This window comes from Cervus canadensis, chromosome 1 (assembly GCF_019320065.1).
Source record: "Cervus canadensis isolate Bull #8, Minnesota chromosome 1, ASM1932006v1, whole genome shotgun sequence".
Lineage (NCBI taxonomy): Eukaryota > Metazoa > Chordata > Mammalia > Artiodactyla > Cervidae > Cervus > Cervus canadensis.
Window position 1 is genome coordinate 112,843,676 of NC_057386.1, and position 27,169 is coordinate 112,870,844.

The 27,169-nt window shown below is 49.7% G+C and overlaps 1 protein-coding gene and 1 long non-coding RNA gene across 3 annotated transcripts in view; one reads left to right on the top strand and one right to left on the bottom strand.

The window, feature by feature from the left end:
- PITPNB (phosphatidylinositol transfer protein beta) overlaps positions 1-3,020 on the top strand; it is a 58,326-nt gene extending 55,306 nt beyond the window's left edge. The window contains exon 11 of one of the 2 annotated variants that reach the window (XM_043437702.1): positions 995-3,020. In XM_043437702.1, the coding sequence (XP_043293637.1) occupies positions 995-1,045 (51 nt within the window). In that variant the 3' untranslated portion in view covers positions 1,046-3,020. The remainder of the gene's footprint in view (positions 1-994) is intronic. The other variant, XM_043437711.1, reaches the window with a different exon arrangement.
- On the bottom strand, positions 162-23,167 carry LOC122421602. The gene is made up of 4 exons (XR_006263524.1): positions 23,015-23,167; positions 20,148-20,150; positions 3,581-3,761; positions 162-302 (listed from the first exon to the last, which is right to left on the bottom strand). It is a non-coding gene; the product is annotated as an uncharacterized LOC122421602 (long non-coding RNA).
- Between the last annotated feature and the right edge of the window lie 4,002 nt (positions 23,168-27,169).

The window sequence follows — 27,169 nt, forward strand, 5'->3', positions numbered from 1 at the left end:
ATCTGTGGAGCAGGTTGAATTTAGTAATCCCAAGTTAGTTCATAGTGTTGCACATTAGAATCCAGCTGCCAAGTACACTCACTCATCATGCAGCTAATTTCCCATTGATAGCCAGTTCATTGACCTTTTTCTCACCAGGACCTTTTGTGGTTAGTAAGGAAACATGTAAAAGCATTTAAAATTAAAGATCCTTCATCCCGTGCCATAAGAGCCAGTCTCAGTAACTCACCTGAGTTGAGATTTTTTTCTTAACACCAGGAAGTCCTCCCTCATGCTGACTCTTCGGGTATCTTTACATTTAGCTGTAATATGTGTAAATACACTGGTTTTCACTTCCAATGTGAAATACTTGTATGGTGTTACTTCATTCACACACATGTACATGCCCAGAAACGAGATTTTTTTATAGGGGAGAAAAGAGAACATCAGAATCTAGCCCACATGTTGAGACCAGGATAGGTAAACAAAAACAGGCAGTCTACTGCTGCCACTTGTTAATACTGAGCTGTGGTGGTTATTGCGGAAACGGCAAGACACAACAGCTCTCTCAGCTGCGTTTCTTTGCTGCCCCCTGACATGTACCGCCTGCGCTTCAGTTACTGAGCAGGCGGTGTTCAGTCCTCAAGTAAAGTTGTACCAGTAAGAATGGATGACCTCCACTAGGGCTCCTCCAAAAGCCCTTTTCTTAAAATTCAGTGTTCACGTAACAATTTTTTTAAATTTATTGTTACTTTCATTAAGTTTTCCTGCGTTTCTGTGATTTATTTCTGCTTCTAATTTATTTTCCCTCTGATGAAACAAAATGTGCTCTTAGTAAGACCTGAGTCAAGAGATTAAATGTTAAAAATGCAGTAGTTGGTGTGCACTGTCTGCCAGAAGTTTTGCTACACTGAGGATCTTTTCCCTAGAGAATGTTTGCGACAAGCTGTGGTCTAACGTGTTTTGTGTGTCTTTGAATTTTAACACATTGCACTGTCTTTTGCTTTTCTTACAGTTACGTAATCAAGGTCAAGTAAGGGGAACCAGTGCAGCCAGTGATGAGTGAAGAAGAATCTGACCATGTCTTGCAGTGTTGACATTTCCCAGACGTGTGCTTGTGGTTCTGTGCCCACAGGCACAGGTCCCAACTACGTGTGTATATATGTTTGTGTGTGTCAATCTGTAGCTGTATATAAAACGCATGTAGAGCTACAGATCCCAGTACACACACGTGTGTATATATGTACATACAAACATACTGAAGGGATTAGTACAATTTCTCCAAAGTACTGTACCTATCTTCAGCAAGAATGCAAAAGAAAATATTTTCAATATATATACCTGGAACAGATTTTAATAATTATCAGAGTAATACCATTAATGGATGAATTGACTGCAATGTAATACTAGCTGGTATGTTTCGTAAATGTCAAGTTGTGGACCAAGATATATATATATACATATATATATATATAGCCTTTTATTACTTTTTTGTTCTTTTAAATCAGTCTCTTATAAACTTTAATTTTAGTCCCATAATCAACAGAATCCCACAGGAAAACTTATTAAAAATCTTTTGGTATTCCAAGGAATCTGGAACAAAACTCTGAATGTATTTAAAATCATTTCTTTCTGGATTTTCATTATCATACAGCCAAATTGAACAATATCTATTAGTAAAGAGAGTTACAGGCCAGTTTTTACTTGTTTGCCCCTGAGGTAAAGATCCTTTTAAAAAGAATTCCATTTTTTATTGAATTTTTGTATTTTAAATTTCAAGTATTTTTCTACATCAAGTCTAGGAAAAATGGAAATAACGGTCTGTGATTTATTAAAAAAAAAAAGAAAAAGAACGCTGTATAACTTTTCAGGCTTCTGTCAGGCAAAGACAGAAATTGATGAAGAAATTAATAGGATTGTAGGCCGTTAAGAAAAACTGGAAGTACAGCGCTTCCATGGAGTCTTGTTTCTAAAATGACTGTTTTCTGAAATTACAGCTTGGAAACTATGCAAATGATCTAGATTCCTCACAAGTTAACACGGTAGAACATAGATACTGATGCTGTTTTGCTCTTTTCTGGTTGAAATATATACTTGGGCGGGGGAGACGTTGCATCTGAGACAGGAAGAGATTCAGAGGCAGCGCGAGGCCTGTCTGCACACGGTTAGGCGGCCCAGCCGGCGGCCAGCGCAGCTGCACCCGCACCCGCTGGGGTGTGCTCTCCTGGGACGTCATCGGAACACACCCTGAACACGCATCGGGAAAACGCAGCCTAGAGGCTGCTGGCCTCCTTTGGTCCTCTTTCTTTTTTCCTTTTCTTTTAAGAACAATAGCTAGGTAAGATTTTTATCATCTTTCTCTGTCCAAGTCTAGTTCTTCACCTGTCAGTCCTGGGAGCTCAAACAGAATGTTGTTGTTGAAGCCTTGGGGCCCCAGCCATCTTCTTTAACCTCCCACCCCTCCTGCCCCATGCCAGGCCCTGTGGTCATACCACGTTTGTAATCTGATTGGCTGACAGCCCCGCCCTCCCTGCTCCCTGGTTTCCTGCGGAAGCCCTATGTCCCCACTGAAGTGATCGCAGTGGCCTGGACACGGCTGTCCAGGGTTACTCCTGCGTGGCAACACCTGGTTCCCCACGGCTGCAGACCCCTCACCACACGCGTCCTCTGTGTACTCAGGATCAGAACCGACGTCTACTCTCTGGGCACTGCTGTAAGATAGGTTTTGTCAAGAGCATAATCATTGTCTGCAAAGTGTCTGATGCCAGGAAGATTATTGCTAATCTGGTGAAGTAAAGAGTCTCGCCTTCTTTTAATGAACTTCACTCTCACTGGCGTCTGTAGCATCATTTGGGAGCTTGGGCGCACATGGAGATGACGGCCCGGCGCATGGATTTTAATGTTTTTCTAACAACTGTGGAGATCTGAGGGAATGTGTGGTGAATGTAAAATATCTAGTTTACTTGGCAGTCTCTTGTGTAAATTATAGTAAAACAAAGTAAATGAAATTTAAACAAAAAATAAATTTGATCACAAAATGCCACTTGTGTGCTTGAGTGGTTGTTCGCCTGATGCCACACCTGGTTCAGAACACTATGAACCACTTCTCTGCTATTTTTTAAAGAATTCTGTGGTGGTCAGCACTATCACTTTGGGGGAAAAATTTTTTTTTATTGACTTTTTATTGTAAACCTCTGTTCTTGAGGTGTGCCTATGCCACCTTAAGTTGTTACATTTGATTTCTTAAATAATTTTGTCTCTAAAAGCTGAACAGTAAAGAAGGATTATATATTATTCTGAGGTCTTCTAAAAGTTTATTTTTAAAGGGGAAAAGTATGGAAAACCCATAGTTTTTTTTTTTTTTTGAAAACCCATAGTATTTTTAAAGTACTCAATAAGGATTTTGCCATTAGATTCTGCCCATTTCAAGACCATGGCTTTTTGGTTTGGGGCCGGGTTTCACACCTAACTTTTCTCGTGGTGCTGGGTTAACATTCTAGAGCAGTTCAACCTTCAGAGAGGTGACCAGCTATCGAGATGGAGTTAATGCATTTCCAAGGTGTTCTTGTGTGCGTTTTCCAAGGTGATCTCAGTGTTTTACCTCAGAGGTGATGTTTGCATTCGCGTGGACTGCCTGTCATCCCTGGGTTCAGCAGTGTGCGCGCTTCCACGGCGGGCACGCGGGTCTCCTGGAGGTGCCACAGTGAGCAGCCATGCAGAGTGCAGTGTGGGAGACCGGCGTGTCAACAGGTGGACGACAGCTCCGTCTGGTAAGTCGCCATCTGACAGTAGAGAGTTGGTGAGAGACACCTTAGATGTCATCCACGTCACACATGTGAGAAAGCGAACGTCCAGGCTGAAGGCAGCTAGGTAGCGGGGTCCCTGGGAGCCCCCTGCTGACCCCTCACCAATCCTGGACTCCTTGTGTGTGTGTGGGGCCGCGGGGCCCAGCTGTGGTGTGTGCAGTTAGCCAAGGCGCCGTGTCCTCCAGCGTGTGGTGGTCCCCTTCAGTGTGGTTTCTCTCTCCTGCTGCACCCGTTTGCCAGCCCGCCTCCCGGCTTTTGGTGAATCACAGCTAAGATCACCTGCGGACCTGCGCTCTTGTGCTCAGTCATGCCCAGCTCTGCGGCCTATGGAATGTAGCCCACCAGGCCCCTCTGTCTAAGGAGTTTTACAACTAAACAATGCTGCAGTGGGTTGCCATTTCCTCCTCCAGGGGATCTTCCTGACCCATGGATCGAATGTGCATCTGCTGTGTCTCATGCATTAACAGGCAGCTTCTTTACCACTGAACCACCTGGGAAGCCCGTGAACCTGACACCTGGCTTTTAAAACTCACTTTCTTCTCTCCTTTTCAACTCATTAAGCAATAAAGTTTCACAGCCCAGCCCAACCTACCTCTCAGGTCTTGTCTCTGAGGGAGTAAAAGACAATCTATTAATGGCTGTTTTGTCCATTTCTCCTCCGCAATCAAGTTGACAAGGGGTTGGCACAGAATTCCCTATTCCTGACCACGTGGAGGGAGAATGTTCTGTTCTTAGACTCAGACCTAATACCATTGAGGGCCACTGGATGTAAGGAGATAAAGAGTTGAGTGGGTCCAAAGTTGATTTTTTCAAGTTGCCCTCATTGTCAGTTTTAGAGTTGGGGCCTTTGCACGATTGGAGGGAGGGAGGGAGGGAAGGTGCTTGAAGGCAGGTTAAAGGTTGTCCTGCTGACACTGGAGCATCTACAGGGCGTGCTTCCTAGGAACCTGCCAGGGTCACTTGGCATTTTCTGACTTGGAAATGTTAAGCAACCACGATCTCTTCAAAACCAGTTCTTAAACCAGATTGGACTAGGGAAAGTAGAAAACTTTTGAGTGTTCTCTTACACTTGGGCTACTGGTTTAAAGCAGTTCAGCACATGCAAACCAAAAGTTCTCAATCTTGGCTCCACTAAGAATCACAGGGGATCCTTTAAAAATATCAGTTGCCCACCAGCTGCTTTTCTATGGCTTGTGTTGAGTGTGCCCTGTTTTCAAACGACAGGGGAAAAGCTTAGAGAATTTCCAGTCTCCTCCTGAAAGACGGTCGAGAAGACCACCTTCTCTCTAAGTCATCAGACTCCTGCCGGTTCTTCAAAGCCCAGTGCCCACTGTCCACACAGCCTTTGTTTGCCTAGCATGACCACCAGTGGTCCATTCCCCTCACTCGGCTCCTACAGGCTCTGCTGCCTCGGTTAATAATGCTCATTGCTTGTCATCTTTCATGTGTCCGTATGTTTCGCTTCCCACGTGAGCTCGGGAACTCCTCCCGGGCAGGAGTCACAGTGGTACCCCAGAACCGCCTCTCCTGGTGGAACGTCTGACTGAAGCTGCTCCTGCCCACAACAGACTCCTGCCTGTGCTGTGCAGGGCCGCTTCTGAATCCTGGGGCTAGAGGGGAGGGGAGCATGACCAAAAATATCCGTAAGATCAAATTTCTGCTCTGAGAATCAGATCCTGACTGCCAGCCGCAGCAGGAGGTAGCGCTTCTGGTAGCTCAGCGTAAAAAGTACGAGGAGAGGACAGACGAGGGAGCTCCAGGTCCGTGTTTCTTTCTCGCGTTCCAGATGCCAACAGGAGTTTTGGTGGACTTCTTCAGGAGTCTAAAACCAAACTCAAAGTCTTTTCCTCCTCCCATCACTGCTGCCCAAGCCAGAAATCTTAGTTGATCACTGAGTCTTAAAAGTGTCCCCAAGTACTTGTGAAATCCTGCTCCTCTTGAGGTATCCTGGTGCAAGCTGTGCTCCCGTGAGCCAGCCTCTCATCTGGGGCAGGGGGTCTGCAAACACAGTAAATGTTTTTGGCTTTACAGACCACGTGATCGATCTCTCACAGCTATTCAACTCTGCCCTTGCAAGGCAAAAAGGGCCATAGACAATAGGTAAAGTAAGCATGTCTGTTCTGATAAAACTTTATTTACAGAAACAGGCAGTGGGCCAGATTTGGCTGTTGAGGCCATAGGTGCCAAGTGCTGGACTACATCTTGTAAAGCCTTAATGAGGCTCTGCCAGAGGTGACTTTCTAGAATGGCTCCTGATGGTGCCGCACCCTTGCCTGAACACCTGCATGGCTCCCAGGGGCCCCAGGGACCCCAGTAGCCAAGGCCTGTGAGCAGTGAGGGCCTCAATCTCCTGTTTGTAAAGTGGAGCCAGCGACTGCTCGTCCACCTCATGGCCACTGGATGTGTGAAGGGACTGGGTACTGTCTCTAGAAAGGCTCCAGCCTTAGGAAGACAGTCACTGCTGTTTGCCATCTGATTGCCAACCCAGAGTCGAACACGCACCTACCACAAGTTGAAGGGAAGAGCTGTGCTAACAAAATCTGTTGACATATAAAATACAAGATAATCCCAGGTAGCTAAACTCTTCCCGACTGGCATAATTCTACATTGTTGTATGTCCATTGCCCAGGAAATACCATCTGTGACTGTTAAACCAAAATGCTATTCTCGTGGGAAAGCTCACAGATGCCCTATACATTTTCCATAATTAAAATCTGGCTCCTTCCATAGATGCCATTGCTAACATGTTAACCTGAGCTTGGCCCCCATGGCTCCTGACCGGGCACGGTAAAGCTAGGCCTGGAAAAGCAGCCTGGCGTTTTCCCCGAGTCAGTGACACTCCACCTTTGGTCGAATCTGTTTACTCCCTGGGTTTCTGAGAAGCAGTAAAGCGCCGTGCCAAGTCTCCGCCTCGTGGATCACTTATATATTCTGACACCACCTGCTCATCAGTTGATGGTAGAATTGCCTTGCACTCGAGACTGAGGGGGCTTCATGAAGTGGAACGAAGGCGTGGCTTACAGTGTTTATTAATGTATGTGCTAAACAAAAGCCTCGCCTCTGGGCATCCCGTTGCAGGCCCGCTCCCTGCAGCCCCGAATACTGATGACTGGCGTGCTCTCTCAGAGCCACCTCCATTTTCCCATGGCCCCGGAAGCCCTGAGACCACTCAGCCTGCCGAGAAGGGCTGTCGGTGCATCCCATCCATGCTGCTCTGTAGCTATTGCTCCAGAAAGATTCTCCCCGGAGAGGCACTCTGTAGGATGGGGCTTCTCCCAAGGAAGGGTGGAGAGAGGCTTAGGATCGGGCCCAGAAGGGTCATTCATTCATGTAGATCAGAGGGTGGCAGATCTTTTCTATAAAGGGTCACGTCGTATTTCATAAATATTCGGGGCTTTGTGGGCCATGCAGTCTCTGTCACAGCTCCTCTTTCTGTCTTTGTAGCTCAAAAGCAGCCTCAGATGTTGTGCAGATGAATGGGTGTGGCTGGGTTCCAATAAAACTTTATTTGCACAAACAGGTGGTGGGCTGGGATCTTGTCCTAGGGCCAGAGCTTGCCAATCTCTAGATTCTTGCCCCACCCCTCAGACCCCCCACTAAAAGTCAACATTTAATAGTGTCTGTCAGGCATTGTTCTAAGCACAGCATGTAAATGGCCTCCTTTAATCTTCACTACCACTGACTCAGTGGTAAAGAATCCGCCTGCAATGCAGGAGATGTGGGTTCGATCCCTGGGTTGGGAAGATCCCCTGGAGAAGGAAATGGCAACCCACTCCAGTATGCTTACCTGGGAAATCCTATGGACAGAGAAGCCTGGAGGGCTACAGTGCATGGGGTCTCAAGAGTCGGACACAACTGAGCGACTTAACAGCAACCACCCTGTGAAGTAGGTGCTGTTATCACCCCCTTTCACAGTGGAGGACATTGAGGCCCAGGTAAGTGTAATTTTGCTAGGTATTATTACGGAAAGCAGTGGAGCCAGGGATCTCACCCAGGGGCCACTCCAGAGTCACGCACAACCTCTGCCCATCACCCCTGTGTCTCCCTGTTTGAGAGCTGCAAGGTTCCATGCCTGTGGCATATACTAAGGGCTGACATAAGGAGCAGCCACAATGATAATTCTGAGGACACTCTTATGTTCTCAAACACCACTTAGGAGCAAACTTCCACGACCAATTCTTCCCAGCCAAGAAAGCAGTTCTTCCTAAACAGAGCTCGGTTTCCCGCTCAGTCTAGGTGTCAGGAAACTCCCATGTGGCATTTTATGTCCAAACTGAGGCCACCTCTTTAGGCAGGCCTCCTAGCATCACTCCACCCACACCCACGCAGTCCCCCTTGCCACCCCTCCTACTTGAGCTTTGTGACGGTGCTGTGACATTTGAGGGCCTGTGCCCACGCCTCCTGCGTGGAAGTCCCCTCAAACTCCTTGCGGGAAAGGTTTAGTGATGATTCTGACATAGGTAGAAACACAATGTCTGCCCTGTCAAGGTGAGAAGTCAGGAGAACTGCAGTCTTCAGCTGCGGGTAATCTTAAGGCCTGTGGCCCCCTGGAGGGGGAGGCCACCAGGGTGGTTTTGTCAGCGTGGGGGAATTTGGGGTAGTTTCTTTTCCTCCGAGAACTGTCCTCAGTATCTCGCTTTACAGAAGATGACTCTTACTTAAACTATCTCTGTGAGGCTCGGGACCTTGTGGGCACTTCCCCGTGTGCACGCCCAGCCGTGCCTTCTCTCACTGTGGGTAGGAATTTTCGCTTCGGCATCTGGTGGCCCATGAGATCACCCCTTTCCCTAGGCGTGTGCCAGAAAGCCGTTGGTGGGGGGATTTCAGGATTCCTCCCAGCCCCTTCCAACCCTACAGGCTCAGATTTTCCACTTGTGTGATTGAGGTCAGCGCCTGCATTCCGGCTGGCGAGCTCCCCACACATGCAAGCTCCAGGCCTCAGGCAGGGGCTTCTCAGACTCACCCTGGAATTCAGCCCCCCTCCTTGGCCCTCTCCCTCCTCCTCACCCCTCTCCCTCCTCCTCGCCGCCCTGGATCCTGGGGTTCAGGGCGGGGTGGGGCGGGGGGGGGCGGTCCATCAGAGACTGGGGACAGCCTGGCCCAGCCTTGGCTCTGGGCCACCAGGCTGAGATGCAGGCCCTGTGTTTGCTCGGGACCGAGAGTATGGACGAGTCATCTGGCCGGGCGAGGAACAGTGGTATTACTGTTGCTTGCAAAGAGCTCCGTTCCTGTCCTTGTCAGTCCGTCCACCAGAGAATGTGGAGGTTGTCAACCATGACCAGCCCCGTCAGGTTTACTAATGGTCACTGCTGCTATCTCTTTAGATGTGGGGGCTTTGGCGTTTGCCGCCTGCATTCCAAGCCTGACACATCCACTTACTGAGCAACAGGCCAACAAGTACGTCTCGGCCCCTCTGAACCTCACTGTCTTGCCAGTGAAGGCTGGGGTGATCATACCAACATGGGACATGGCCGGGAGACATGAATGTGTAAGCAATGCGTGGAGACCTCTACAGCACTGGATTCACCCTACGGTTGGTTGACTCATCTGCTAGGGGGACCAGCCATCCTGGTTCGTCCGGGTAGAGGGGTTTCCTGGGAGGCTGGACTTTGGGTTCTAAAACCAAGACAGTCCCGAGCAAACTACGACAGTTGGTTACCTTATTCCCAGCCCCAAATATCAACATTTTTGAAGCTAAAAGCTTTCATTTAAAAGCAAAACCAAACCCAGATTGTATAGGAAACAGACCACCTTGGCTTGCAGCCCCGTGTGCCCCTAGACGGACTGCCTCTCTTGCTCCGCCCAGGGGCCTGGGACTGCTTTCCTCAGGCAGGATGACCCATCTCAGAGGGAGCGAATCCCTTCCCCACCCTCTGCTCTAGCTCACGGGTCCACCCCAACACCACCTGGGAGGGAACAGGAAGTCCTCACACTTTCCACAAATCAACAAGCTGACCTCGGCTGACAAGAGGCAGAGCTTCCTGCGGCCAGGGCCTCTCTCCCCAAGCAGGTGGGTCAGGTCATTCCTTCCATCTTTGCTTCCAGGACAGAAGCAGACCTCCTCATTCTGTACTGGCCTGGCACACTCTTCATCTTCACCCTCACCTCCAAGCTCCAGCCACATGCGCCTTTTTCCAGATTCTGAGACCTAAGCCCTGGGGTGCCCGCCAGGTCTGGAGCCCCCTCCCTTCCCTGTTCATCCTCCAACATCAGCCCGGCGGGGGACAGGGGCCCAACCTCCCAGATGCCTCCCCTGACCTCCCGACAAGGCCAACATCCCTAACAGTGTGCTGCTGTCTCCGCCAAGCTGGGAGCTCCGTAAACGCAGGGACAAGGAGCACTGGCGGCGTTGGCCACCAAGAGCTCAGGGCCTTCCCACTGTCTGCCACAGAGTCATCCACGCGCCACAGATTTGTTTGGAATGCATGGAGCCGAGAAGCCCCGGGTTTAACCCCTGCCCTCTCACGCCTTTCCCACAGGGCTGCAGACAGGCTCTCTCTCGACCACTACCTGTTAACCCTTCCTCTTTGCCCTGCCTGCAGCCTGGCCGAGGCCACGTCCCAGTTTAAGAGTTACCCCACCTTGCTCCCCTCCCCTCCTTTGCAAGGAAATATTTCTGTTTTATGACTAACTCTGCTCCTCATTTCTCTCGCGTTATCTTAATGAATTAACTGGGTCCCCATCGTTCCCCGGGGCCCCCCACGGTTTATGAGCTGTACAACAATATCTGCGATCTTAGTCAACCCACACAGTTGTTGTGCTGGTTCCTATTACAGTAATTGGCATAAACTTTATTCTTTTGCAGAGAGATTTTTTTTTTGGCCCACTGAGACTGCATAACCATCTGCCATAAATTGAGACTAGTACGGCTTATTTTGGTGAATGCAAAATTGGATCCCATTCTTTACTCTGTGGCTTGATTCAACTTCCAGATGGTTAATCCACATGAAGTAATAGGAATGCACCACAGCTCTGCTTAGCTGAAGATGGAGACGTAATATTTATTTGCTGATGTGGAGGCCTCCGAACGCTGCCCTGTCGGGATGTCGGTATAAAACACAGCGGCACAAAAATGTCAACTTGTCCACAGGAGCAACAGCGTTCCTCTGAGTTGCCATGGGGGATCCCCGATGTCATTTTTTTTTTTTTTCTTCCCGGTCTGCCCTTGACCTAATCTCAAGAGGTTTAGTTCTCTCCTGGGCTGTTTCTTATCAGCTATGTCTGCCCATGGAGCCGGCTTCGCATCTGCTTTGACTTTAGTGCCTGTGACATTTTCATTAATACTTCTTCAAGGTTGAGCCTTGATTCCAAATATCCTGCAGCTCCCAGAAGCTGAAGCTCAGCTGTGCCTGGCTGGGGGGCTGCTGGGAAAACTGGCCCGGTGGTATCAACAAGCTCAGATATCTCCACCCAGGTAGGGTAATCAATCCGTTTTCATTGTTATTTCTCCCCCACAGTAGCTTGCCACACTGGGGGATGGGATGCTCAGATCTAGGTCAGCAGACTGGGGGTCTTAACCCTCAATTGTGCTTCTAGTCCCAGGAGTCTTGACTGCCCTGTCTGCCAGGATTACACATCCCCACCAGCCAACCCAGGTGGCTCAATGGTAAAAGAACCCACCTTCCAAGGCAGGAGATGTGGGTTCCATGCCTAGGTCGGGAAGATCCCCTGGAGAAGGAAAAGGCTAGCCACACAAGTGTTCTTGCCTGGGAAATCCCACGGACAGAGGAGCCTGGTGGGTTACAGTCCATGGGGTTGCAAAGAGTTGGACGTGACTTAGCGACTAAACAACAACAACCAGCGAACTTTGCCCTTGCAAACTCGCTCTGGACTTTACAGCCTGGCCATGTTCCCCACTCCATCCCAAGGAAAACTGGAAACCCTCAAATATCCTGGGGAAGACTGGGGCTCAGGGCCTCCTCTCTGCACCTGCCCAGGTCCCTGGGAGCCACCTGCATTTGAACCACTGGAGGATCATGTTAAAAATGCAGACTTCTGGACTGAGGGAGACAGACTAACCCAGTTTGCTCAGAATGATCCTAGTTTTAGCACAGAAAGTCCCATGTCCTAGACTTTCCACGTCACCCTACTTGGGCCCCACCCCAGACCCCAGAAGAACTACTGCTGAGGACTCAGGCCAAGGGATCTAATTTTGATCATTTCCCTTGTGGTGATGGAGCACTTGAACTGCGGAACCACAAGTACACTCAAGGCCCACATTCCCTCACTTTGCCTGAGTGTAGCACACGATGCCCTTATCACTTTCTTGTGCAGACTGTCTGCTTCACTTGGTGTGAGTTCCTCAAGGGAAGGGCTCAGCCCAGTTTGCTTTTGCCTTCAGTTCCCAGCTCTCTGTCTGGCCCACAGTTGACACTCAGACCCAGTGAAGAAATAACTGGATGCAAGCAAATATCCATGGTAGGGAAAGTGACCCAGACCTGTTTCCCACATACTCTTCCAAAGTTCTGGGGTGGATTCGATTAGAAATTAGATCAAGGAAATTCTAGAAGGGCAGGAATTGGATCTAGGATATTTTGTTAAGGGAGTGAAAACCTTGAATATTCCAAGATGGAACAAATAAGGAATTAGATCTAAGAAATTCTAAAATGGAATGGACTGGAACCATGAACATCCTAAGACAGAATTGCTTTCTTCCTTAATCATCACGGGAGCTTCTGCAGGCAGAAAGAACAAGAGGCCAGATGCCTTGTACCTGATTATCGAAGCCTAGCATCCCTTAGTGCTTTCAAATGTTTAAAATCTGCAGCTCCTCAAATAATCACAGCTGTGCATGAAGACGGACTCTTCTCTAACTTGCGTGTGAGGTCTCCAGGCCGGATGATGGGGACCAGGGAGCCCAGGAAATGGGCTGAGCTGAGGGGAACGAGTGGGAGCCAGCATCTGGCCCTGGCAGGATCCCAGCATCAGGATCCTTCACGCCTCACCCTGGGCAGAGCTCAGCCAGGTGATGACTCTCCTCTTCTCTGGGTATGGCTTTGAAGTAGGTGCAAACACAAAGGATTATCTGTATGGGTTTTATGCATCTGTGAAAACACTGAGGTTGACCCAAGGTCCTGGTCCCAAACCCTGTTCACGATAATCCCACTGGTAAGAAGGAGTGCATGCAAGAAGCAGAGTCCTCAAAAGCAAAAGGGGAGTCCAGGGATCACCTGAACAGGTGTCAGGCCCGCTGGATTTAGTGGCAGTCAGCATGGTTGTCCAAGTGGATAAAGCAAAGCCCAGTGACAGGCTGTGGTGGAGGGAGCTGAGGACACAGCCGAGCAGGTGATGCGCCCTCCCATCCCGCCCCCCAACCCTCCCAGCACCCCCCACACCCCCACCGAATGAGTCACGTGCACCTCTCCCACCCCACATCCCCATACAGGTTCCAACGGGCTCCGCCTTGAACTCAGGTCTAAAATTCGGCCCTTCTCAACACACCTGCCTCAACAAACCAAACCCAGCCCAGCCACCGTCCTCTCCCTGGACTGTTGCTCAAGACCTTCCTAACTGGCCCCTTTCTCCTCCCACAGAGAAGCCAGAGTGGCTCTCTTAAGCGACAAACCGTATCAGCCCTTCTCTGCTCAAAGTCCTCCCGAGTGACTGAGAGCGACTTGCTGGGCCCACCTGTGCCAACCCCTTCCCGCTCGCCTCTCCTGGACTCCACACTCCAGCCAAGCCGGCCTCCCGCAGGCCGGCTCTCCAACATGCCAGCCGCTCCCTTCGGGGCCTCTGCTCCTGCTGCCTGGGACACGGCCCCCAGAACCCCTCCTGGCTCCCTCTCCTGCCTCCCTCAGATGCCCTCACATGCCCCCTCCCCACTCTAGGAGGCCTTCTCAAGCCACCTTACCAGAAACAGCCCCGCCCCGCCGCAGCTCGGCGCCCTTGGGAGCACTCACCACCACCTGCACCGTGTGTCTCGTGTGTGTGCCCACCGCTCGTCTCTTCCCACTGGACGAGAAGCTCCATGAGAGCTCGTTTCCCGAGACCCTCCTGCCTGGACCCTGTGCCGGCTGTACTAGGTGCTCGGTAAGCACGTGCCAGTGACTCCCCCCAGCGTTTCTCCCGCGTTACAAGAGGCTGGTGAACCACACGGTAGATGCAAAGATCACAGTATAACTGAACAGGGCTGTCCAAATGTAATGATGGCCATTAGCGTCACTCCACCCCAGAGCGGCGATTCTAGAGCATTCTGTGTAATTGGAGTACAATTAAGCATATGGCAGTGTTTCCGCCAGGCCATAGATCTGATTCGGAGCCTCCCTGACATGGGCTCTGGTTTCTTTCTTTTCCCTGTAACAACAAACCTGGATGCAGCATCGGGCGGGCCCTGCGGTCTGGGTCACAGGGGGATACCAAGGAATGAGATTCATGCTAACAAGATTTAATCCTGAGATGTTGGGCTATATATCCAGTGGCGATTTCCTGGATTTTGCAGCCAACATAAATAACAGTGAGAGGATTCCCGCTGCGTGACGTGAGGTTCGTCCTACCGGTCTGGGCCAGGATGGACTGCTGTTGATGGATGAGGCAGGGCCCCCTGACGGAATCCGTGGAGCTGCACCCCACTGGCCCCCCCTCCACCTCCACCTCCACCCCTGTATCAGATCACTCTGCAAAGCATCCACAGGGTGAGGGGGCCAACAGCAGAGATGAAAATTAAGACACGTATTTGGCACCCAGTCCAGCCGAGCAGTGAAATCCCTCGTCTGTATGTATAAATCATGAATTTTCCAATTGGACCGCGTGCTTTCTGGGGGTGAGGTCTGTACTATGTAGGCAGCCAGCTTATGTAAACTTGGAAGTCATTCGTGGCACCTCATTTTCATAAAAGGAAATGAAGTGTGTGGTAGGGTAGGGTTAGAGATAACTTACATTGTGGGGAAATGGATGGATAAAATAAGGGATGTTCATAAAATGGAGTAGTATACAGTAGCTAAAAGGAGTGAGCAAGGATGAACCTTTGAAAATTTACACCAACGAAGAAAAGAAAATGGCAAATGAGCCACAGAGGATGATATCACTTACATTCATTTAAAAAACCAGCAACCCTGGGGGACTTCCCTGGTGGTCCGGTGGTTAGGACTTGGTGCTTCCAATGCAGGAGGGCATGGGTTCGATCCCTGGTTGGGGAACTAGAATCCCACCTGCCAAGTGGCATCATGGCCACAAAATTTTAAAAAATAATAAATTAAAATCACCTACCCAAGGCAATGTTTTTAAAGGGGTGGCAGGTATCCTGGAAGGCTGAAATGACCTTAAATACATAATGCCCATGTCTGTGGTAGCAAGGAGCGGAACAGATTGGCAGGGGAGGGTCTGTCTGGATAGATGCTGACACTGAGCTGCTCACAGATGAGCGTCCTTGAAGGAATCAGTTCATCCCTTTAATCGCTGAGTAAAGGCAAGTCAGTCAGGCTCCCAGCATCTCCCAGCCTGGGCCTGGGTCCCAGAGCCTCGGTCTGCCTGCTCAGTGGGTCTTCTTTCAATGCCTGTTCAATTCATGGGACTCCAGCCTTCATGAAACTGACATAGCTAGGGGCACTTTCTCAGCCAAAAGATCCTTTATCGAATCCTGAGTGTGAAAATCCATGTTGAGTGCCTTCTCCTCTCCCTGTGAGGATCTACGGATCCCTTCATTTGTAGACCTGTAGGGAACATCGGCACATCTGCTCCTTCTTGCTGTTGTTTCTATACTGTTCTCCGCTCCGCTCGTTCCACTACAGGAGTCTGATTCAGCCACATCACCCCTTCCTTGGAGGCCTTCTTGTCTCTTCCGAGACCAAAGTTCTCTTTGGTTCTTTTTTTTTTTTTTCCTTTTTCTTCTCTTTTATTCAACCCACTTGTCTTTTTTTTTCTTAATTACCATTATTGGAGGATAGTTACTTTACAATATTGGGTTGGTTTCTGCCATACATCAACATGAGTCAGCCGTAGGTACACATGTGTCCCCTCCTTCTTGAACCTCTCTCCCACCTCCCACCCCATCCCATCGCCCCCCAGGCTGTCACAGAGCACCGGGTTTAAGCTCCCTGAGTCATAGAGCCATTTCCCACTGGCTACCCATTTTACACATGGCGAAGTGTATGTTTCAATGCTACTCTCCCAATTTGTTTCACCCTCTCCTTCCCCAACTGTGTCCACAAGTCTGGTCTGTGTCTGCGTCTCCACTCCTGCCCTGCAAATAGGCTCAGTAGTACCATTCTTCTGATTCCATATATATAAAGAACTTGTGGTACATAGATACAATGGAATATTACTCAACCATAAGAGGAATGCATTTGAGTCAGTTCTAATGAGGTGGATAAACCCAGAGCCTGTTATACAGAGAGAAGTAAGTCAAAAAGAGAAAAATGAATATCATATATCAACTGACTCGTCTTGAAGAACTTCTTTGTGCCATGAACTCTTCTGAGTGGGATTTATTTATTTTTTTGAGTGGGATTTTTAGATGTCAATGCAAGATAGTTTCTCTTCTCAGAGGGAATTCAAATTCAGTATCTCTCCTTTCCCAGGCAGACTGACAGGCAAGGCCGGGGTGGAGAAACAGGGATGCCCAAAGAAAGAGTGCTAAGCAGGAACGTCTATAAACGCCACCAACCACGGGGCATGCAGGCCGAGGAGGGCGGGCAGAAAGGAGACGGAAGTGGGAACTGGGCTTATGAGGAATGGTGGAAGGCCCTGGAAGCCCACAGTCCATTTCAGAGAGAGAGGATCTCTCCACCTGCCTGCAGCCCTTGGGGATCCAGTAATGCAAGTTTGGGGGAAGGGGGGCCTCAGTGGGGAGTCCACACAGGTTGAGACAATTAGGGGGATAGCTGGGGCTGAGTCATCTTGGCAGAGGCTGGGAGGAGGGTGTTGGGGGTGGGTGGGTGGGGCCCCCATCAGCATAATTGCTCCCGACTTCTGCTTCTCTTTGACATGGCAGTAAAATAAGTTAATCCATGGCTCAAAAAAGGGTTGAGTCTCCTCTTGCAACATGTCATTAACAGCAAAAATCTGCCTGAACCTGACACCAGAATGACCCGGTGAGGACCCTGTCCCAGGGCAAGGAGCAGGGAACATGGGGAGAAAAACTGGCAAATCATATCCCCACCCCAAGCCTCATAGCCTCAGTCTGGGCAACAGGAATTATACTGTATTCCATCAATTCTAAAAAATTAATTTTTTTCCTTCTTGCATTTTAATATCTCTAAAATTGGGATGTGGTGTCTTAGGTTTGATGACATACTGTGATAAGAAGAGAAAAACACAAGAATCACTACTGTTTAGGGAATGCTTACTCCATGCCACGAATTGTGCTGCTGAAGAAAACTCTATAGAGAGTCCCTTGGACAGCAAGGAGATCAAACCAGTCAATCCTAAAGGAAATCATTTCTGAATATTCATTGGAAGGACTGATGCTGAAACTGAAGCTCCAATACTTTGGCCACCTCATACAAGAGCCAGCTCATTAGGAAAAAAAAAAACCCCAATGCTGAGAAGCATTGAGGGCAGCAGGAGAAGCGGGCAACAGAGGATGAGATGGTTGGATGGCTTCACGGACTCAATGCAGATGAGTTTGAGCAAATTCCAGGAGATGGTGAAGGACAGGGAAGCCTGCCATACTGCAGTACATGGGGTCACATAGAGGTGGACACAACTTAGGGACTGAACACCACCACTCCACAAAAGGCACCATTTCTAGGAACTTTGCAGTTTAATCCTCTCAACAACGTGCTGAAACAAATACTGATTCCACACCCTTTCTGTGGAAGGGAAGACGTGATTATTCCCTGGACACTGTGCTCCCGTCACACTGACCTTTTTGGGTCCCTCCACAGGCCCTCTTCGTATGCTGTGTCTGCTGCTGGGACACTGTTCTTCCCTTTCTTTGTTACCGACCAAAGCCTCCAGCCCCCAACCCGTGTGGAGCTTCCCGGAGGAAGCCCTCTGTGACTCCCACGTTCTCAGGGCATCGTATACCCCTCCTTTTTCTGTTCGGACTGTATAGCTTCCTGCACTATTGAATGCCTCCTCCTTATTTTATCCATAAGCTCCATGAGGGCAGGAGCTGTGCCTTTTTTTTTTTCCTGCCCATGGCACCTTCTGTTCCTCCAGGCACAGATTCTGGCATAGGGTCAACACTTCATAAATATCTGCAGAGGAGCTTGTGTCTAAAGAAAACTCCTGAACGAGTGACTCAGAAGCAAAGTATGTGGGGTTGGGGTAGGGGAGGAGAGAGATCTGTGCTTGTTTGCCTGGGCTGGAGGACAGGGGCATGTTCCAAGCCAGACTGGCTGCCTTCGTGCCCCTTGTCTGTGAAACAGGGAGAAGACATGCGCCTTAATGCGGTCTCAGGGAGAGTAAAGAAGCTGATATGAGAGCCGGGCCCAGCACGGCCAGCTCAGTGGTCACAAGTCACTTCTTCCACTTGCCTCCGAAGAAGGGGCTTTTGATCCTACAGTGTGTGAAGTCCTAGGAGTCTGTGGAGCCTGGAACCGGAAAGCTTGGGGATGCGCCGCGTGTATGAGGCCATCACCTACTGTGAAGTCATAATTGCTGGGTCACATTTAATTGTGCCCTAAAGAGCAGATGGCCACGCCGGGGGCTCTGACACATTGCTCTGTTTGCCCGACTGGCAGCACCGCCCCAGTGGGCATGGGGGCCTTTGTGCCGAGACTCATGCAAAAGTCAGGCTGTAGTCAGGGTATTTTTCAGGCAATTCTTATCTGTTGTGGGGATTTCTCTGGCTCTGGCTCCCTTTTGGTCTGCAGTGGGGAACTTGAGACCGAGTCTTAGTGGAGACAGCCAGAGGCGCAGGGATGGTCGAGGAGGAGAGAAGGCCTTGGAGGCAAGGGTTTTGTCTTCAGCTCCCAAGAGCTGAAGGCCTGGGTGGGGAGGCAGACAGGACTATAGAGGGACTCAGTCAGCTGCCTGGCTCCTCTCAGCAGCCACCACCTGCAAAAAGTGTCACCTCCATGAGCCTCAGTTTCCTCACCTCTAAAATGGGAGTAATAGCATCTATAGGATGAGGGGGTACAATTGGAAAGAAACTTTAAATAAACAACCTAAGGTGCTGCCATTCTGACCACCCCCTTCAGTCCACGTTCCCACTCCGTCTTATCTGCACACACTTGGCTTATGTGGCTGCAGGCATAGCGTGCATTTTGCTTTTCCTAACCTTCTGTTAGATCACAATTCTCCACATTTTTACATGCTTCTTGTGGATTACATTTTTTTTTTTTTTTTGCCACACTGCACACCATGTGGGATCTTAGTTCCCCAACCGAGGATCAAATCCATGCCTCCTGCAGTGGAAACACAGAGTCCTAACCACTGAACTGCCAGGGAATTCCCATGGTTTACATTTCTAATGGTTGCTAAATTGGCCATTATAGGTGTGTCTCAGGAGTAACTAAAGCACACATGCTCAAAGCCACATAATGCATGCACAAATACACACACACATGCTCACACTCACACAACTTCTGTCAACTGTGAGGTGTTCAGACTGCTCCTACATTTCCACCATGGTAGACAACATCTTCATAGGGATAATTTGTTTTTGCCATTTTTAAATTATCTCCTGAGGATGAATTTCGAATTGGGAGATCCCTGGGCCTAACTCTGTTACTTTGCCATTTTGGAGAAGGGGTACATTAAGGATGGCACTTCCAGCAGGGCTGTTCGACACAGGGACAGACCACACTGGTGGCAGTGAGCCTCCAGTGCCTGGAGGTGTACAGGACAACTGGGGCAGTTATTCACTATCTGACAACTATCTGTCGGGCGTCATGGTGTGTCAGGCCTGTGTTAGTTGCTGAGGACACGGGTGACACGGTCTCTGCCTTCCTGGAGGCAGAGGGAAAGGAGACAGAAAGGTAAAGGACAGTGACCTCACAGCATGCACTCTGTGGGGCTGCTCAAGGCTGTTTGCTCCCCTTCTCACACTGTGAAATCCCCACTCCAGGCAACCACAGCTCTGCATGTGGGAATGAATTGTGCCTGGGCGACAGGTCACTGTGCTATCACATGCTTCATGGACCCCAGCTCCATGACCTGCAGCCCTTTCTTCATGCCTCTGACATGAAGTGATTTGTCCTGGGGGCTTCTAGGCCCCACTCAATGCCTACCTCTGGACCAGAGATTTCTTGAGGACTCCTTTTAATCTATGCCTGCAGAATTACTGGCTATTGACACAGGCCTTGCATGAGGGCAGCCTCTAGAGATGCTGCTTCAACTCCTGAGAGTCCGTGGGCAGCTTCTCTAGGCTGTTTCCAAGGAGTATGCACAACTCCCATCCTACAGGAGCCAGAAGGCGAACTGCTGGCCTTAACGGTTGTCTGAACGAAGTCTAGAGACCTTGGGTTGCTGTGTGACCTTCTGCCACCCACTTCACCTCTCTGTTTCCACTTCAGGAGAGGGGCATGGTAATACAGGGAGTTTCAGCTCAAGGCTGGGCTACTTCACTCCCTCCCTACAAGGTCCATTCTTGGTTCTGAACACCAGATAGGGCAAACTCGATCACAAGAGTTGTAAAATTACGGGTGTATCGGGGAAGGTCTGAGAACGGGCAGTTAGAGCCATGAGAACACAAACCGGATGAGTATATACCATATATACCACTCCTCCCTATTCATCCCTGAATACCTGATACCTCTGCCAGGAATGGATATGCTACATAAATTGGGAGCTACTGTCCACCTATTGGGAGACAAACTGGAGATTGGTGTCCCCTAGACAGAGGGCATGGATGACAATGTTAACAGCTGAGAACAAACCTCCCTGGACAGAGCAAGTTGATCTCCCTGGAGTAAGTCCCCAGGGTGGGACAAGCTGCAGCAACCAGGCCCATGATCATCCATCTAAAACCTGGATGTATGTGGCCCAGGAGAAAACAGCTCCCTCTCTGATAGGCACTGCCCCGTCATACAGGGCCCAACCGACCGTGTTAAGCCTTACTGGAAAAGTGAAAGTGTTAGTTGTTCAGTCATATCTGACTCTGTGACCCCATGGGCTATAGCCCGCCAGGCTCCTCTGTCTAGGCAAGGGACACTGGAGTGGTAACCATTCCCTTCTGCAGGGGATCTTCCAGACCCAGGGATTGAATTCCGGTCTTCTGCATTGCAGGTAGATTCTTTGCCATCTGAACCACCATTAGACCCTATTAGACCAGGTCAATCAGCCCGAAATACCCCCAGTCTCCTTGTAAAGAAACTTAGTGGAGGGACTCTGTTGGCAGCCTAGCGGTTAAAACTCCGTGCTTCTATTGCAGGGGGTGTGGGTTCGATCCCTGGCTGGGGAACTAAGATCTTGCATGCCACATGGCAGAGCCAAAACAGAAATAAATAATACCCAGGGGTGATACCGGATGGCACAGGACCACAGGACAGCCAGCGAAGCCACTGAGGGCACATGTCCAGTGGTCTCTAACCCGTATTCCTCACTGGCCACTCTACTGTCCACCAGGACCTGCTATTCTGTCTTAGATTTAAAAGATGCCTCCTTCTGTATTTCGTTAGCTCCAGAGTCACAAGACATTTCTGCTTTCCAGTGGCAGGGCCCAAACACACAACAAAAAAAACAACAATACTGCTGGACTGTCCTGCCCTGAGGGTTCAAAAATCCCCCTGTCATCTTTGGGGAAACTTTAGCTAAAGACCTAAAAGATCTCCATCTGGAGGAGGAAACCCTCCTCCAACATGTTAGACGACATTCAGATCTCCAGCTGTAACCACCCTGAGTCACCGAGCTGATAAAGGATATAAGGTGTCCAAGGAAGAGGCTCAGATGTCACAAACTAGGGTGACCTAGGTACGCTTCATTCTCACAGAAGGTCAGAGCAGCCTTCCCCCGGTAAGGAAAGAAGCTACTTGCAGTCTTGCCCCTTCTAGAATTGTAAGACAGCTTCGGGGTGTTTCCTGGGGATGGCTGGATTTTGCCACATCTGGTTCCCTAACTATGATCTAATACCTGGGCCTCTATATGAAACGTTGAAAGGAAAGGATGACGATCCTTTTGAATGAAATTCAGAATGGGAAGGGGCCTTTCAAGAATTGAAAAAGCAATTACTTCAGGCCCTCACCCTGGCCCTCCCAGATTTAGCTAAACCCTTGACCTTTATGTTCATGAGAGAAGGGGGATCGCCCTTGCGGTATGCGCTCAAAAACTGGGACCCCCCCCACCCCGGTGCCTTGGACTTCCCCGATGGTCCAGTGGTTTAGACTCAGAGCTTCCACTTGCAGGGGCACAGATTTGATTCCTGGCTGGGGAAGTAAAATCTCACTGAGCTGTGTAGTGGGGCGGAAAAAAAAAAACAAAAAACCACACACACACACAACCCCAAAACACAAACAACCCCCCCCCCCAAAAAAACCTGGGACCCCTCACTTGGGGGGTTGTTTATTTCTCTAAGGAGTGACCTCCCTGCCTACCCACAGTGGAAGCATGCAGTTTGGTCTGCCAATTGCAGTATGGACTCCACAGCAGGTTCAGGTTTTGCTAAGTTCTAAGGGAACAGAACGATATTGCCCCCCCCACCAAAGTGGATTCAAGCTCAGGCTGTGCTTTTAGACAACCCAAAGGTTACCATAAAAACCTGTCACACGCTACACCCAACCACAATGCTCCGCACAGAAATGGGGCCCGGAAGCATGATCCTACAGAAACCACAGATGAGATCCACTCCTGACGCCCCTACCTACGACGTGAGCCCCCACCAAGCGCTGACGGGGAACGGCTGACAGATGGAGAGAGGGGAAGAGGCTGACAGGACATGCAGGGTCCGCCAGACCCAAGTCACAGAAGCACGATGCCTCCCCCAAGGACTTCTGCCCGAAATGCCGAACCCACAGGCCTCCTGGAGCTTGCGAGCTTGTGATACAGAAGATCTTAAATGTTTACACAGACTCCCGGATGCATGTGCCACCCGACACCCCCAGACCTGGGGCTTATCTCTTTCAGGAACAACTGAGCCATCTCGGGTCACTCAGAGATGCCGACGCTCAGGGCTGGGTGAAAACCAAACACAGCTGAAGGCGGCCAGGAGCAGCTCTGCTCTCCCACCCGTCACCATGAGGCCCCTGCCTCCCGGCAGGACGCAGCACAGAAGACAGACCTGCTCCCTCAGCGCCTCCACAAACCGAGGAGCCAGACGAGGGGCGGAGGAGGGGTTTGTCTGTCACCAGCAAAGCCCCCTAACAGTTCTCGGGAAATAAAAGTAGAATCTGGATATAATGAAGTCTAACCTTTTTTTTTTTTTTCCTGTTTCCTCTGTGCTTAGTTTCACTCACTCAGAGAGTCACGTGCTGACGTTTCAAACCTTTCAGACCTCGAGCCAGAGTTCCTGGTGCAAAATGGCTGCACAGATACCTCAGTTCGGAGGGCGGTGTGCAGACGGGGATGGCGGCGGCAGACTGTGTGCTCTGGCGCTGGGAGCAGCACCGCTGTGCAGAGCTCCGCCCTCTCCCCTTTGACCCTATAAAGTAGCCCCGCCCATAGCCTGCCCGCATACCTTGGACTGTGGAGCTTGCGTTTGCATTTCTCCATGCATTGATCAAAGAACTGGGACATCGCTGGTGATGCAGTGGTTAAGATTCTGTGCTTCCAAGGCAGGGGGTGCAGGTTCTATCCCTGGTCGGGGTACTAAGATCCCACATTCCCTGCAGCACAGTCAAAAAAAAAAAAAAAGATAAAGCCTTCCTTTGCTTCCGAACTAAACTTGGTCTCTTTCTACTGATTCCAACGACACTGGACAGGACTCTTGCTAGGGACCCACTTGGGAGGGTGGGTTATAAAAGTACAAATTTGACCTTGTCATTACTATTTAAATCCTCTCAAGGGATCCCCAGTGCCCTCGGGTTAAATTCAAAATTCCTTAGCCTGGAATTCAAGCTGCTCCTCTGTCAATAGCAGCCTCTCCTCCAGCTCTGTTCCTGGAGAGAACCATATTCAGCTCTACAGTCACCAGCCTCTACAACTCTGTGCCCTTCCTTATGCTATTGCCTCCACTCAGACGTCCGTCCCTGTTGAAATGCCTTTCTGTGCTCAGTTCCAAGATCATCCCCAGCGGAGCTTGGTTGAGTTTTGCACACTGAAGTTACTTGCTCATAGAATCACTGGGATTGTGTTATAAACACAGGTCCCCAGTTACCGAGCTGGGGTCCTTGATGGTCTTCTGCTTCTTCTACAGTTTGACTTTCCCCTCTGACTCTTAGTTGCCTGGTCTGTAAAATGGGCATAATCAACGTGCAGATGTAGCTGGGAGGATGAAGTATGATAGTATTTATATAGATTCCCTAGTATGGCCAGGGACACTCAGCAGATGCTGTGTAATATTTGGAGAAGGAAATGACACCCCACTCCAGTATTCTTGCCTGGGAAATCCCATGGACAGAGGAGCCTGGTGAGCTACAGTCTATGAGGTCACAAGAGTCAGACATGACTTAGCTACTAAACCACCACCACTGTTAACAGTTATGAGGGGCCATCATGATTACTCTCCTTTGTAGGGTGACCAACTGCCCCATCCACCCTGGGCTGAGAGGTTTCCTTGAATGTAAGGCTTTTAGTTTTTAAAACTGGGAAGGTTTGGGGCAAGTCAGGATGAGTTGGGGGCCCTACATCTCTTGCTTTCTTCTCCTCGGATCAATGATCTTGCTTGCCTGCCTTGGTCCCTGCTGGCCAGTAGAAATCACTGAATCTGGGGCCCCAGCTGAAAAGCTGGAAACCCCAACTGAAGAGATGTAGTGAACAAAAGTATTCGAAACTAACAGTTTTCGAATATATTAAGAATTGATGTTTTCCTTCCAGGAGTGATGTGGTCTGCATGTTGCCCTTTATTCCTCTGAAGGGGTCACATTATAACCACCCCACCCTGACCCCCATTCCCTTGGCCTCTCAGCCTCACACATGTGCACGAGAGGGCTGAGAAAGTCACATTGGCCAAACTCTGGCTGGATTTTTCTGAGTTCTTGATACTTTAAACTATACATCTAAATATTCCTCCATTAGAGTCTTGGGGATTATTATTATGTTTTTTTCCTGCATTTTGTTCCTGGACTTATTTTGAGCCAAACGTCTCCTCACCCAAACTCCTCTGCCTCCTTTTCAAACCCAAGGCCACGTCCAACCTCGCAGGCCCAAACCGCGCTTACATAACCCCCAGTGACAGTAAGTGTTTGTGAGGCCAGCAAAGCGGGGCCCGGGCCGCCCGCTCTGGAGCACAGGGGACATTTTGTCCTGCAAAATGATGCTGTTTAGGGTGTGTGCGTGAGTGTGTGTGTTTTTCCCCTCTGAAATTCAAAAACAGCTCCTTTTGCTCAAGCTGTCAAAAGGAGAAGAGAAGAAGAAGAAGAAAAAAAAAGTCTGCAGTAATTTCAGTGTTGGGCCCAGATCAAGAATTGCAAATGCTAAGAGAATATTTTCCAAAGTTAGGAGTCTAGTAGGAGTCTCCAAGTTACGGGAAATCAGAGACCGACCTTGTGGAATTTCCAGGGGCCTTGTCTCCTGGCTGAGGCTTCCCAGGTGGCTCAGTGGTAAAGAATCTGCCTGTCAAAGAAGTCAGGACAGTCAGGGAAGGCTTCTTGGAGGCAGTGATTGTCTATTTTGAGACCTGCCAGTTTAGGAGATCCTTGACAGCAGGAGTTGCATCTGTCTTAATCACTGCTATGTCCCCAGCATGGTTCCGGGGACATTGTAGGCACCCAAGATGTACACATTGAACCACTGAATGAGTAGGAGTTAGTTAAGGTAAGGGGCTTCCCTGAGAGCACAACTGGTAAAGAATCGCCTGCAATGCAGGAGACCCTGCTTCGATTCCTGGGTTGGGAAGATCCCCTGGAGGAGGGATAAGTTATCCACTCCCAGTATTCTTGGGCTTCCCTGGTGGTTCAGATGGTAAAGAATCTGCCTGCATTTCGGGAGACCTGGGTTCGATCCCTAGGTCAGGAAGATCCCCTGGAGGAGGGCATGGCAACCCATTCCAGTATTTTTACCTGGAGAATTCCCATGGACAGAGGAGCCTGGCGGGCTACAGTTCATGGGGTCACAAAGAGTCAGAAACATTTTGAGCGACTAAGCAGAGCACAGCTAAAGTAAGAAGAGGTGGTTGTGGTGGACAGAGTAACAGCCTTCCAAGACGTCCACATCCTAATTCCCTATAACTTGTGACTGTGTTTCCTTGCATGGCAGAAGGGTTTTTGCAGATGGGATTAAGATTTGGGGTCTGCAGATGGGGGAGGCGGAGGCATTATCCCGGATTATCTGGGGTAAGGGCAATGTAATTGTATGAGCCCTCCAAAGCAGAGAGCGTTTCCCAACTCGGTTCAGAGAGAGACGTTACTGTGGAAGAATGCCCAGAGAGATACAGTGCTGCTGGCCTTGAAGATGGAAGAAGAAGGCCATGAGCCAAGGAATGAAACAGTCTCCAGAAGCTCAAAGAAGCAGGAAAACTCAGTCTCTCCTAGAGCCTCCAGGATGAAACAGCTGCATTTTAGCCCAGGGAGACCCTAACCTGCAGAACTGGAAGCACGTCTAACCTCTAGAGCCGAAATAATAAATCTGTATTGCTGGAAGCCAGTAAGTGTGTAGTAATTCATTACAGCAGCAACAGAAACTAATACGGTGGAAGAGAGTTCCAGGCAGGGGGAACAGCCTCTGCAAAGTCCAGAGGAACATGCAGAGCCAGCAGGGGACCTGAGGCGGGTGTGTCTGCCGCTTCTCCTTGCCCTTACTGGTCCAGACAGATCACCAATGAGATGGCTGGGCATCTCCAAGCACAGACAGGCGTCTGAAGGCTCCCCTCAGTATACCCACCCCGGGGTGCTCTGGAAAGCCAGCCAGGGCGGATGTGCCGGTAGTCTGTGCTGGGAGAATGCGCCCCGCCCCCCCCAGCCCTGGACTGCCTTCTTTCCAGGGATTTTGTGAGGAGAAAGTGAAGTAGGGCCCTTCAGAAAAAGAAGGGAAGTTTGAGCAATGTTTGTGTGAAGCCCAAGGGTTCTATTCTTGCTTTGCTCTCAGTGTCATAATATGAATTTTTTTTTTTCCAAATGTGGTCCTGCATCTGTTTGTCTTGAGCCTGGTGAGGTCTGTGGGGCCCAGGGCAATCTGCCTGATGCATAGAGGAGGACAGAGATTCCCAGAGAGGAGCACTGACCTGCCCAAGGGTGCCCAGCAGGTTGGGCAGAGCTCAGTTGGGACCTATGTCTTCTGATGCTCTTTTCCTGTTCCCTCATGTCACCTCTTGTCTGAAAGAGCAGTGTCATACAGGGGTGTGTGTGTGTGTGTGTGTGTGTGTGTGTGTGTGTGTATTAAAATACCACATAAAATAGTCATTTAAACCATTTTAAAGTGAATGATTCATTGGCCTTTACAAGTACATTTATAAGTCTGTGCCACCGTCA